The sequence below is a fragment of the Clupea harengus genome, chromosome 7 (assembly GCF_900700415.2).
Source record: "Clupea harengus chromosome 7, Ch_v2.0.2, whole genome shotgun sequence".
Lineage (NCBI taxonomy): Eukaryota > Metazoa > Chordata > Actinopteri > Clupeiformes > Clupeidae > Clupea > Clupea harengus.
In genome coordinates this window covers 6,041,049-6,055,755 of record NC_045158.1, presented here as the reverse complement: position 1 = coordinate 6,055,755, position 14,707 = coordinate 6,041,049, and the positions used below count along the sequence as shown (strand labels likewise).

Sequence of the window (14,707 nt, the reverse complement as noted above, 5' to 3'; positions counted from 1 at the left end):
GGGGAAGGAGGAGCACGGGTCTCTCTCTCTGAGAGGGAGCAGTGGACTGTGGCTGGGGCTTAAAATAGTGACAGGCCCATTAAAAATGCACCAGCGCTGGAAGCCCCAGTGAGGAAGCCCTTGACGGCGAGCCAGAGGAGGTGTGAGCGGCTTAGGCAGCCTGGACACTCACTGATGTGTGACATATTTATGATGCCGCCTCATCACATCCTTCCTCTCTCTCTCCTCCCAGTCATTAAATCCACACGCAAACACTCACTCACTCACACACATATATACACACACACACACACACACACACACACACTGGAGTGGTTGTGCTCACATCAGCAGTATGGATTCTACAGTCCACTGGATCACATGTGCATCTCTGCAGCAGATTTTTGCAATGTCGTCACACGCATGTGCAGTGCGTGCTTGCAGTACCTATTTGTGTGTGTAATTGTACATGTGTGTGTGACCAGATATTTGTTTTTCTGTGTATCATCATTTAGCACTTTGAGGAATCATGAGTTTTTCCCCATTATTTGCACATACCCACACACAGATTGCACATACCCGTCGCCCATCACGTAGTCACACTTCTTTCCCCTGCTCTCCACACATGCACGTTACACCGCAACACGCTTGCATCATTCTGGAAGCCACACAACTGTTGGAGACAGCACCTGTCCAGTAAACCTGGAGAGCGTGAATCACGCAGGTGAAAGCCCAGCAGGCTGTGTGTGTGTTTGAGAGAGCGAAAGAATGAGGAGGGTGTGTGTGTGTGTGTGTGTGTGTGTGAGAACCTGGTGAAAGGTCACCTTGTGGCTGCATCTGCCTGCTCAGGCAGGGTCTGCTCTCCCCTCCAGCATAGCTCAGCCCAGCTCCTCCATATGACACCACCAGGAGCTCCCAGGCCACCTGCTCCCATACTGTTGGCTTAGGTTGCTGCTAGTCAACAGCTAGCGCCAGCCCCATCAATAAATAGTGCTTGTAAATTATCCCTTTATCTTTTAATGATAAAAAGGAGCCTTTACCTCTTAAAGAATGTAGACCTAGTGAAGTACAGATCCTGGTACTGATCCTGTACGTGATAAAGTTCTAGTAATACTGACATGATTTCAACTTTGGAATCACAGATTATGTTCACATTATTCTTACTGTCTTTTGATGACGGGTGTCTGCTGCAAGAGGTTGATGAAGAAGTTAAGAGTTAAGTTGAGATTCGATGGCAAAACTGTTGGACTACCTGAATGTGAAAGACAATACGCACCGGTTACTGTGTAGAAACACTTGCGGTTTTGTACCTTGTTGCTATTTTCGGTTATAATGGGTCCTGCCCTGATCTGCCCTGAGATACGGCTAACAAGGGTGAGGGTGGTGGCGGTGGCCAAACGGACTAATGAATTGTTAATTAAGCGACACAAATGAGTTGTGTTGTAAGTCATGTTTTACTCGTCCCACTGGCGTGTAGCTTTATAATCGTGTCTAGGGAAAGAAGTTGGCACTGGCGCTCCAGGTTCTCTTTCACCTCTGAGCTCCGAGGCCCAGAGCGAGCACTTTAAGGAGCCAGAGGGCGCTGTAATTAAGCTCCATTAGCCTGACCGTGTGCTTCCGTACGTAAAGATTACAGAGCACCACCTGACCGTTCCCACACTCCGCTCACTTGGGCTGATGAATCGATGTTTCCTGGTGTCCCCACCCGCTCATTACAGCAGGACTGCTCGCGTACGCTCTGTGTGTGAGCAATTGAGTTCCAAGTGCCTGTGGGGGTGGGGGGGGGGGGGGGGGGTCAAACTGTAAATTGTTAAGTCAAGTTATTACTGGCTTAGTTAAGGGCTCTATTTATGTTCCTACAGCTGTTTTTAATGGGACTTTTTTTATTTTTTATTTTATTCTGTCCTGTTAGATTTTGGTGTATTTAATTGTGTTGTGTTTGCGAACTGACCTAAACTATACTGAAAATAAAGTTGATCGTTTCCCTGAACAGAAGACTGGATCCTGAAGACATTTACCGATTTAAAATTAAATTAAAATGGAACAAAAATAAAACAGACCTACATATAAATAACTATGAAAGTTACTATGTATACTAAGATCGGTCTCTGAGCCTTCTCCAGCCATCCAGAACAGATGTTAGTTAAAGAGTCTCTGTTTTCCAAGATGTTTTCTCCACTCATTCTCTCAAGATGTCTCTACGATGGTGCTGCAATGTTTCTGCGGTGTCTCTGCACCAAATGTTTGGGAAGCCCCTCAATTATCTGACTAAAGAGGTGTAAATCAAACTCCCAACAATTGCACACTACAGATTCTAAGAAAACTATATTAGGGAGTAGTGTAAACAACACAACAAGATATGATGTTACACTGCAGGTCACATACTATGTGCAAAGATTCCTGGACCCCTTTCTTAGTGAGAGGCTCTAGTCAGACATACAGGAGCCTATTGACCCTCAAATCCATGTGTCTTCGGGTTCAAATCCGACCCGCTGTCATTTCCGGATCCCACTCCCCACCTCTTCTCTCCATCTCATTTCCTGTCCCAACCTTCACTGTCCTATCTGAATGAAGGCAAAAAGCCCAAAAAACTCATCTTTAAAAAAAAAAAAAAAAAAAAAAAAATCCATGTGTCTTTAGGCCACGCTGGCACACATGGCCATGTACAGAGAACTCTTGGTAATGGCAGCATTGTAAATCCAGTCACAGTGACGATCTACTAGAAAGCACCCTTGCATTGAGAGTTAATCACTCTGTGAGAGGTATTAATGTTTTCACTCCAACCCTTGCATTACATATGATATTACACCCAAACTTGACCAAAATCAACCATTCCCCAGCAGAACTGTTCCGTCTTGTTTTTTATTTAATTTTTTGCTTCTTGGCAAACCGGGAACCTCTTTTCCCCTTTTCCTTCCTCTCCTATTTTCCTAATGAAGACCGGCCACCCAGGCGAAATGTCACACAGGTCATAAATTATGCACAAATGTCACCCGGGGAGAGTTTATACAGCGCGGTTTAAATCGGGCCTTGGATTGGGCGAGCACCAGAGAGGCCCAGCGTGGCGCGGGGGCATCTGCTGCGCCAGACGGTGCCAGGCTCACCCAGACGCCGCCTGCCTGCTTCTCTGAGGATTAGGCCCCTGCGCCGATCGACCACCCGACGAGCTCAGGGTGGAGTTTGATTAAGTGTTAATTAGTGGGGCTTGTTAGGGTTGGAAAGTGGGAGGGGGTGGATGTAATCTGCATCCTGTGCATTTTAATGAGGTCTAACAAGGAAGTCCGTCCCTGAGGCTGATTGATCGGCATGAATGAATATTTTTGTGATGCGCACACACACACACAAATGTGGAGCTACCTGCAGTGTTTTGAACTGTTGATTGCAGCTTCTATCTGAACATTCTTTTTCAACACCCTCTGCTGTGATCATCTTTTGATGTACTCTTGCACACTCTCTCTCTCTCTCTCTCTCTCTCTCTCTCTCTCTCTCTCTCTCTCTCTCTCTCTCTCTCTCTCTCTCTCTCTCTCTCTTCCCCCCCCCCCCCCCCCCCCAGGAGGCGAATCGTTTTGGGGGAAGCCGTTCAGAGATGAGTTCCGGCCCAACCTCTCCCACACGGGCCGTGGCGTCCTCAGCATGGCCAACTCCGGACCAAACACCAACAAGTCCCAGTTGTGAGTTTTGTTGCATGCCCCCCCCCCCCACACACACACACACACACGCACACTCCTTTTTGCCATTTCACAGGAATCAGCCAGTGATGGCAGGCAGTCAGATCTCTCTCCAAACATACCGGGTTTAAGATCCTCCAGCACATAGTCAGGAGATTAGAAGATAATATTTTACAAGTGATGCCTCAGTCTCAACACAGACGCTGGCATGCACTCTGAAAGAGAGAAATGGGGAGAGAGAGATGGAGAGAGAGAGAGAGAGAGATGGAGAGAGCATATCTATATATATGGTGGTGGAGAGCGAGCGAGCCAGGCAGCCAGGTCAGGCAGAGAGCCTTCCCTTGCCTTCCCTTCCTTGCCCTGCCCCATTTGTCTCTGAGCTGGTGCTCCAGGTCCACAGGCCCTGCTGTAGAGGTGTCAGAAAGTGGAGCGCACTGGTAGGAGAGGGCTGTAATTACAGCGCTGTATTTAATGCCATCTCGCAGCGCTGAGAAACCTTTTCCATTTGTGAGCGAGTTAAGATGACGCCAAAGACTGACACGATGGCAATGTTCAGATAGTCACGACTGTCAGTATATCAACTTGGATACAGTATTATTCAAAATGTAGCCTCTTTAGAATGTTGACTGAATGAATTGAATTATGTGCATGATGGTAGATACAGAAAGTGTATGATCCAGTGTATGTAGCACTGGCTTTAGGGCATACCTTTTGCATATGTTTTGTCCAGCTGTGTTGTGTATTGATCCTTTTGAAAATGATGAGTGTGTGACCGATCTCATCCTGCCTTGGCCAGCTTCATCACGTTCCGTTCCTGCGCCTACCTGGACAGGAAGCACACTGTGTTCGGCAGGTAAGACCTTCTTCCTTCATCTAACATGACTTCCTAGTTGCTCAGCCCCTCTTACAACTCTGCTTGTCACTCTGGGGTTCAGAGGTCACAAGGGGCAGTAGATGGGGGGCACATGTCTCAGTACATGGGCAAGGTGTTAACAGCATTGAATAACAGATTGAGTCTTCTGTCAGTGTTGTGTCACTTTTTAAAAGTACGTTGGTTATCGTTTTACCAGGTGGAAGGTTTCGAGGAGGACATGACTTCCTGGGGGGGGGGGGGGGATTCAAGCCCTAGCTTGAGTAATCCCTTCACCCCTCCAGTCTTGTTGATAAGCAGTCTTAAGGATTTATCCATGGCAGCAGTGACAGGGCCAGGCAGCCACATGGCCCAGTTAGGTTAGGGGGTCAGCCTATACAGAGGGGAGCCTGGTCCCTAGAGCCTGGCTCTCCAGCCTCCACAACCCCAGGGCTGCTCCAGCCTGAGTGGCCCAGGAGGACGGTGAGGAGCTGGGGACTGGGGAGCAGCCCTGGCCCTGTGTTGTGTGTGTGTGTGTGTGTGTGTGTGTGTGTGTGTGTGTGTGTGTGTGTGTGTGTGTGTGTGTGTGCTCCTCCAAAAGCAGCACTGTCCAGGGAGATGGGGAAAAATGACTGAGCGGCTGCTGTTTGCTCGGTCCTTCCTGAGTAAAACTGGTCCCACAGGGGCAACACCCGCCTGCTAGTCGGTGTCAGCATTCCTGGGCCGCACACAAATGCGTGCAAACACACACATACACGTACATCCACAGACAGACTGTTACACATACATTCATACAGCCAGACAGTCTACTACACACACACACACAGCAGGCACAGACCGACCTGCACACACACACACACAAACTGACACACATGTGTGCACAAGACACAAGCACAGGAAGATGGGTTGTTGTGGTCACTGTTCCCAGAGCTGACAGTGAATTGTAATTCTTAGGCTCTGCTTGTGGAATTCGGCGAAGCTTGTTGGAGTAAGTCTAAACCAACAGCTCCTGTTCAAACAGGCTCTCCCACTCTCTCCTCCTCCTCCCCCCCCCCCATGCCCCCCCCCCCCCAGCTTCAGCCCCCAGTACTGTACAGACCCCCTCTGTCAGTAGCCAGTGCAGCTCTCACACATGTGGGGAGAGATCACGTGGATCACACACACACACACACACACACACACGCACAGAAACCCTCAGCCTATGACCCCCCCCCCCCCTCACTGAGCTCATCCCCTTACCTTATAGCAACCGGAGGCCCCACAGAAACAGCTGGATCATGGGGCGCTGGTTGTACTGTATTGAGAGACATTTTTAAACCCACACTCATGCTAAAGCAGTGGGAAGATGAGTGTTGTTGCCATTGTTGGGCGGCCTGAAAGGTACAATGTGCGAATACCGTAAAAGGATATGACTGGGAAATTCCGACAGCACAAGCATTGTTGTGCACCTGTCTCCCATGGAATTCCTCCTGCATGGCAACAAAACATCCCAAACGTCGGACTTTCCCCCAGTGGCAGTTTGTGTCAATCGTCTGACTGTTTTTGCACCTTTTGCGTATGGCAGTTTTTGCTCATAGCAAAGCACAATGGTGCGATCTGAATCGCTCCACAAATCACTGTCAGGACATATTTGGTCTCGGAGGCCTCCTGCGTGTGTGTGATTTGGCTACTTGTGTTTTGATGGCTTTTTCCCTGAAAGCAGGATGTTTTGCCTTGTTGCATAAGATGATGTTGAAACTGGGAGGCATGCTTTGCCCCCACCCCCCTTTCCTCTTTTTTTAACGGATTATTTAATTTCTTCCTCTTTCGCTGTGTATTTTCAGCACTGCATCCTTTCTCCCTCATCACTGCTACTAGACATTATTTCAGTTCATTCCCATAGATGTGCCGTGGTGTCTGTCTTATTGTGTCAAGGCAACACATTGTTTACAGCTAGAGAAAAGAAATATGATCTCATCTTTTTCTACTGCTTTATTTCTCTCTCTCTTTCTCCCTCCCTCACTGTCTTCCTCTGTCTCTCTGTCAGAGTGGTGGGGGGTTTCGAGGCTCTCACTGCCCTGGAGAACGTGGAGGCTGATCCAAAGACGGACCTACCCAAGGTGCTCTCCCTCCCACCACACCTACACCTGCGCGACGCACACACCTACACCTGCACGACGCACACCTTCACCTGCATGACACACACACCTACACCTGCACGACGCACACCTTCACCTGCATGACACACACACCTACACCTGCACGACGCACACGCCTACACCTGCACGACCTACACCTACACCTGCACGACGCACACACCTACACCTGCACGACACGCACACCTACACCTGCACGACGCGCACACCTACACCTGCACGACACGCACACCTACACCTGCACGACGCGCACACCTACACCTGCACGACGCGCACACCTACACCTGCACGACGCGCACACCTACACCTGCACGACGCGCACACCTACACCTGCACGACGCGCACACCTACACCTGCACGACGCGCACACCTACACCTGCACGACGCGCACACCTACACCTGCACGACGCGCACACCTACACCTGCACGACGCGCACACCTACACCTGCACGACGCGCACACCTACACCTGCACGACGCGCACACCTACACCTGCACGACACACACACACCTACACCTGCACGACACGCACACCTACACCTGCACGACGCGCACACCTACACCTGCACGACGCGCACACCTACACCTGCACGACCTACACCTACACCTGCACGACACACACTTACACCTGCACGACCTACACCTGCACGACCTACACCTACACCTGCACGACCTACACCTGCACGACCTACACCTACACCTGCACGACCTACACCTACACCTGCACGACACACAGATACAGCTGCAGGAATTCCAGTGCACAAACCAAAAGCTGTGCTACGTACCCATGCAGCATTAAATACATTCAATAACGTTGCTTAAACTCACAACTTATGCTAACTAGCATTCAATTCAATTAAAAAAAAATTGAAATTAACTTTATAGAAGAGTGGGTCTGGGTCTGGAAATTTCAAAGTAGTTTAGAGCGGGAACTTATAAATAGGAATATATATATAAAGTATAAAGATGTCTCTAAATAGAAAGGGGCCTACTTGATCATGCAAGAGGTGTTTCATATATTTTTTCAGTCTTCTTTCAGTTCGTAAACATTGGGTGTAGTGTGGTATCTTGAGAGTTTGTGTCGTGTCTGATGAGTGTCTCTCCAACAACAGAGTGAACTTAAAGTGCTGAGCACAACCGTGTTCGTGGACCCTTACGAGGAAGCAGACGCACAGGTCAGTGTGTTTGTGTGTCAGAGTGAGGTTTATGCATTCAGAGACTTAAGAACTTTTCACATAGCCTTTCCCAGCACTTCAGTACAAAACTCCCAGTTTTCACCTGTGATTTTGCACCAAGGTGTCGTCTGTGTCTGTGTCTGAGTGTGTGCATGTCAGTCGGAGGACTCCAGAACTTTTTTTTCATACCTTTTCCTACACTTTAGTACAAAACTTCATACACGTTGAAGCATATTTGATGTTTTTACATATCCTGTCTGTGTGTGAGCATGCTTGTCTGTATGTTTACACATGTAGCACGCATGTGTGTGAGGGAGGCTGTGTCCGGGCAAGTCTCTGCACCTCCATGTTTATATATGCCGTGTCTTTGAAGAGTGCTCGGGTAGCAGGAAGCAGCGCCCACTAATAGCACACAGTGTTTTTTCTCGTCCCTGGCTCCTTGGCACCACTCGTTCCTTTCACACACACGCACATACACGCACATACACGTACAGACACACACACACACACGCAGACACACACACATGCACATACACGTACAGACACATACACGTAGATGTACAGGCACGTACACAAAGAAGCCCCTCTCTGCCTGCTCCAGTCCAGATGCCGTGCAGAGGCCAGATAGCAGATTACAGGCCTGTGGCACCCTTCAGCCTGGCCATAAACACAGACGCCTCCCCAGCTCCAGCTGCAATGCGGCCGTTCCCGTCTGGCAGTCTTGCATGTTTTGTTAAGGCAGTTCAGATCTCGCTTCGATAAAACCTGATTATTTGTCTTGGAAGAGTCTGTGTGTTTTACTGTTTCCTGGTGGTGTATGCGTGTATGAATATATGTGGATTAGTCTTAGTGTCTGTGTGTGTTTGGATGAACAAGGGCTTTCCTCATGCTGGTCTGTTGAATGTCTGCATAGTGTTGTCCCAGGTGTCATTATTATTATTTTTATTATTATTATTAGTCTTATAATATTATGTGTTGTTTGGCTGTACTCTTTGCGGTTTCAGCCTTTTTGGAATCTGTGGAATGCCTTATGACCTAGTTCCTGCTTATGTAAGCAGGGGCCATTATAGATTTCAGACAGCCTTCTGCATAGGACCAGATCAGATGATAAGAATAATGTTTCACAGTAAGCTTTTTGATTCCCAGACCAGGGCCAAAAGAGTGTAGTACTCCCTCAGTGCCCAGATATGCTGGCATCTCCCCCAAAGAGTGTAAGAAGAAGAATCTGGGTAATCTGAATAAGCTTCTCCAGAGGAGCTAGAACAGTTCCACTTGTGTGGTCTTAATCAGACAGATAAATCAGATGAAGACCAGTTATGTCAAACCATTGGACTTGCAAAGGTATTATGGAGTGTATGGGCTGTGTGTGTACATTTGTGGGTATATATTTAGTTTGTAGGAGCACTGCAGTCATGGAATTATTTTCCCTGTGCATGCGCATCAGATTGCAGCGGAGCGAGAGAAGGACGTGCAGGAGCAGGAGCAGGAGCGAGCTCAGGCCACGGCCACTCAGAGCCGAGCCAAAGAGGAGGCGCAGCCCAAGACCTTCAGGCCCGGCGTGGGCAAGTACATCAACATGGCCGCCACGTAAGCACCCCCCCCCCCCCCCCCCCCCCCCCCCCCCGACCCCCCGGCCACCACCCACACCACCCACATGACTGATCCAGCGGCAGTGTAGGGCACCTTGGGTATATACTGACATCAGGTCTTTACCACAGATTCATAGATTACCTCCTAGGGAAGTGTGGAATGGTTCAGGACTGCCTGGCTACACACATGAAGTCCACAGTTGCTGTCCGCATGCTGAGAGTCTACTCCACAGACTTGGCTGTTGTCATTGCCCACAGGACTGTGAAAATTACAGCCTGACGTAAACATAGGCTACATATCGGTCTTGCATTGTTTGGGTGTTTGTTTGTTTGCTTGTTTTCTTATCTATTTATATTTCAATTGATATTGGGTTTTCTTGCCAGTAACATTTTAAATTGGCATTCATTGGTTTATTTGCTGTTTGTAGTTAGGTTTGATACTGAATTTGATGGGATTTCTTTTTTTTATTATTATGCCAGGCTGGCTAAACTATTGTGGGTATGTGGTCTTGTGTGACCATGTGAAAGAGGCCAGAAGTCTGGAAAGTTCAGGATTTTTTTTTATAGGAATGTTCTCATAGACTTCACGTAATTATGCAGAATGTTTCTGTCAACATCACAGTATGTATAGGCTGATGTCTGTGAGCACCGAAGATGGGATGGGATTTTCAAATCATTAGATTATAAGAAATCGAATTGTTCTGTCTTTGTCTTTGTATGTCGACCCACTAGATATTGAAGCACCGTTGACTAGTAGGCTATAACTACTACTCAGATGTAGTGAGGAGGAATGTTAAATAGCAGTCGAATAGTTCCCAGCGACTATCAAACGTTTTTTGCTTTGAAATGCCCATCCCTAAAGCAAAGGTTGCTTTGAAATCAGCTTGATCGTATAGGGGTGAGAGTGGTGAACAGGTGTGTGTGTGTGTGTGTGTGTGTGTGTGTGTGTGTGTGTGTGTGAAGGGACAGATGTGTCACATGGCTCATGGGATCTGGGGTTGAAGCAGCAGCCTCCCAGGGTCTCGGCAGGAGCCATCTTAATTACTCATAAACCCCCACAGAGACCTGTCCACCAAAGGTTCAGGACAGCTGGGACTCCACTGCTGCTTTACGGGCTCTGTGCGCCTGTGTGTGTGCGTGTCTGTGTGTGTGTGTTCGTTCAAGGCATCAAGCTCGCTGTGATTTAATAACCTTGTACATTCAAGTTTCTTTTGTGATATAAATGTATTCATCACTTGCCAGAGACAGCAGTCAGTGGGCATTATGTGGTAGTATCACGTAGATCTTACAGGTTTGGTAGGCCTCTGGCCCAGAGGTGTGACTGTAGCCTGGGTGTGAGCAGGTGGTGAGTCTTGCCATCTCTGTGCGGTTCACTAAATCACCAGCCTTCTCTCCCCTCCGCAGGAAACGCCCCGCGGACAACGACAAGCCCTCCACCAGCGAGGCGGTGTTCAAGAAGCCCAAAGGCGGGACGGGGTTCGACAGCGACAAGCCCTCCACCAGCAAGCCCTCCACCAGCAAGCCCTCCACCAGCGAGGCGGTGTTCAAGAAGCCCAAAGGCAGGACGGGGTTCGGAGACTTCAGCTCCTGGTGACAGGGAGGCGGGGGCGTTTCTCCCACAGACCCAGCCAGGTCACAACCCTTCACACCGCCACATTCCTGTGGCTTCAGCACACACTTGAACCTCTACGGACACCTCTAACCCTCACAACCCCAGACGTTTCCCTCCCAGCGTCGAGCCTAGATCCTTTCACCGACTCCTTCTCTCCGAATCTGGCAACCAGAAGAACCGAGGCAGCGTCCGTGTGTTTGTTTTCATTGTGGCCAATCAGTCGTTTGTTCCTCCCTCCCTCTCTCCTTTCATTCGGAGCGTGTGTACAGCGCTGGTTTTTGCATTGATCTGCGTTCCATCGCAGCCGAGTATTCGTTGTCGCTGGCATCGGAGCCCGTTATTGATCTGCTTCGGTGTGAGGGCCATACTGCTGAACTCTGCACGCACAGCAGCTCTATTTTTCTCCACTGGTGGTCCTGTATTCGTCTGGCAGACCTCCCTCCCTCGACAGGGTCACTTTGAGCCCTCTCCACTATGCTTCACTTCCCAGAACAGTTATCCCTGTGTCAAAGCTGTAGCACATAAAGAGGTTTTGTTTTTGTACAAAGTCAATAATGTGTTTGTTTTTGCCAGCAGCAAAAAGAAGTGATACAAGGATGTTTTAAAGCAGGTCTACATGTCTTTTCTGCAGTAGATACATTTTTCTTTTTTCCTGTTTTTAGTTTTGTTTTGTAAGGTGGTGGGTTGTGCATTTGTAAATGGCATATTAAATTCTCTCCAAACTTTCCAAATATACCTCACTTCATTTGGACCACTTGGGGTCTTGCCTGTTGACAATGTTCTTGTGACATTTTTCCACTTCATATTTTTCTTTCACATGCTTGTTATTTTTTGCTTGTAAGGCAAAGGGGGGCCTCTCGAAGGCTAAATTTAACTGGGGCCTCCATGCAGACATGCTATCAGCCAGCTCTGGCTTCTAGATTGGCTTGGGCTGAGGCTCCAGGTCAGAGAGCAGAGGAGGCTCTTTAAGCTGTAAATCATCAGGCTGCAGCTCCACTCCCACCCCCTTCATGGCACACATAAAATAGGCCAGAGTGGTAAACACACTGGATTTAGATCTGGCAGTGGCAGTGGTGGTGTTCTTCTTTTTCTGTGTTTTCTTTTCTGAGCGGGTGCTTTTGTCGCCCGCCCCGTCCTTGACTTTTATTTAACTGCTGAGGAGGGAGATTCTTTTTTTCTCCTCTTCAGCCTCCCTTTCTTCTCTGCGTGATTTAACAGGTTCTGGGGAGACCAGGCTCCAGCAGGGGCCTTTTAAAACAGACAAGTGTGTTTAAAAACACACAGACCAAACACACACACACACACACACACACACTAAACGCAGACAAACCAAAGAAAAGCCCTGCTGTCTGTGGTGTTGAGCCGGGTGGGCTGTAAATCTGAGTGCAGGAGGGAAGAATGCCGGTCTGGGCTGGGGTGACGAGGAGAAGCTACAGGAGGGGGTTATGTTGTTGATGGTTGCAGCAGCAGCAGCGGTGGTGGTGGTATTGCCTTGTCTCCTTCCTCCCACAGCACCTCTGTCAGTCGGCCCCGATGTAGGTGTCGGTGTTGCCGCTGCGTTGCTGACCTCAGCTGGCGCTCTCTTCTCCTCTCCCGTCTTGTCTCGCGCCGCCAGCGGGGGAACAGCCGGCAGATGTAAACATCTCGCCGCTCCGCCTCACCCAGATGCCACCAGCCAGCGCCGTGGCACTGCCATCATCACCGCGCCACGGTGCTGAGCCATAACCGTGCCACGATTTACATTCACGTGTGTGTGTGTGTGATATATATAGAGAGCACAGGTGTTGAAAGTCGTTTGCAGTACAGGAAATGTATACTGTCTTTTAGTCGTGGTCTTTTATGGCCGGGGAATAAAAGCCATGTTCTCTGCCTGTAACAGTGATAAATGATCCATTCCATTCCGTTCCATTAGACTAGTACACCAATCACACATGCAATCTCATCAGCACTGCTTCTCTAATCCTGTCACTCGGGGATCAGATTCATCATGAAGTGACCAGTACAGGGGCACAGTGGTCAGGCTGTTCCATGTCATCATAGCTGCACGGGTGCTGTGCAATAATGAGCACACATGCATTTATGACCGCAGCCGTGCAGTGCAGCAGCGAAACCGAAGCATTTCACTAGCTGCCTTAGTTTCACCATCAGCTAGGTTGTGCCACCAATGATCCTTGTTTTTCCGCATTAGGCATTGATGGTAGTAGAGCACTGGGTAGCCTGAGTGGATTTCTACCCATAAAATTAAGATATGCTTGATCTAACAACACGGCTGCTGGCAAATCTTCAAGCACACGAATGCCCTTACGTCAGTAGCTGGGAGGTGAGGGAACAATGAATAGAATTGTGATTGACTTCCTGTTTGCCTACCATGGTGACGCCAAGCGAAACACAAACCGCTTACTGACAGCTTTCAGTCTAGATAGTGCCTGTTGTTGATCCCACTAGACGGTGTGTGGGTGTGTGGGTGCGTGGGTGCGTGCACAGGTGAGTGGTAGGAGGAAATGAGCTTGCAGCATGTGTGCCGGACACACCGCACAGGAGAGGGGGAGAGGATGAAGGGGTGTTTGTGTGTCTGTCTCATCCGTTACATAATGCTCGCACAATCCTTGAACCTTCTATCCTGTTTCCTGTACGCGGTGATGGCTGAAAGACAAACATGATCATCTCTCTGTTCTCTCAGGCCGTGCCCCACCGCTGTCTCAATGACTTTGCATGGCACGTGTATCAGGAGCATGGATGTAGCCCTGGACTCCTTTTATTGGTGCATTTTAAGCATCAGGGATCTCCGTGCCTATAATGGCTTCAATATGTTGTTGTCAGAATAATTAGCTTTGTGTTCTGCAGGGCCTGGGCACATTTTATTATTATAATTTTTATTATTATTATTATTATTATTAGGGTTTTTTACTTGTTCTCTCCACCCCCTCCCTCTCCCTCTCCCTCTCTCTCTCTCTCTCCCCCCTCCGTGGCTCCACTCATCTGTCGGGTCTGTGTGTGTGGTGCTGAATGGTCCTGTTTCATTTGAGCATCTCTGTAAAGGCAGGCTTGATGGGGTACTTCTGCTCGTCTCGTGTTGACTAATGTTCTATGTCACTGCGTGGGAAATGGCCTCATCAGAGAGACGAGAGAGAAAGACGGAGGGTGGTGATGACCAGGGGGGGTTTTAATCTCCTCTAGCAACGATGCTGATGAGTACTAGAACCAAAATGAATGACGGAATCATGGAAAGATGAAAGGGAAAGAAAGCAAGAGGGAGAGTTTAACGAGAGATAGGTAGGGAGAGAGAGATCACCAAGAAACTCCTGGGGAAACCAGAGGAGGGAGAATTAAAAGCAAATGGACATTAACAGGCATATAAATGACAGAGACAGTGAGTGAGTAAGGTGCATAAACTTGCAACAGCATCAATCACTGTGATCCTAATGGCTGCTAGGGAGGCCGACCAGTGGAGAAGCGGACGGCAGACAGACGGCACCTGTGGCTGCCGAGGCTCTGTGGCGGTGTGGCTGGCCTTGCCCGGTGCCTCCGTAGTGTCCAGCTGTGCCAGTGTTCAGCTGATTCAGGGCTAGTGCTGGCCGGCGCGCCCCTGGGATACTTTTATGGGTTTTGCTGACGGCTCAGGTAACAACGGGAGCGCCGAGTTGCTGACGCAGAGAGAATGTTCCGGGGCTGTGTGTGTGTGTGTGTGGACCCCGCTTCT

General features: G+C 49.0%; 1 protein-coding gene across 1 annotated transcript in view; it reads left to right on the top strand.

The window, feature by feature from the left end:
• Positions 1-11,758, top strand: part of ppil2 (peptidylprolyl isomerase (cyclophilin)-like 2) — a 35,323-nt gene extending 23,565 nt beyond the window's left edge. The window contains exons 15-20 of the mRNA XM_031570297.2: positions 3,533-3,650; positions 4,444-4,500; positions 6,524-6,596; positions 7,744-7,806; positions 9,251-9,393; positions 10,800-11,758. Coding sequence (XP_031426157.1) covers positions 3,533-3,650; positions 4,444-4,500; positions 6,524-6,596; positions 7,744-7,806; positions 9,251-9,393; positions 10,800-10,989 — 644 coding nt within the window. The 3' untranslated portion in view covers positions 10,990-11,758. The remainder of the gene's footprint in view (positions 1-3,532; positions 3,651-4,443; positions 4,501-6,523; positions 6,597-7,743; positions 7,807-9,250; positions 9,394-10,799) is intronic.
• Positions 11,759-14,707: the final 2,949 nt, after the last annotated feature.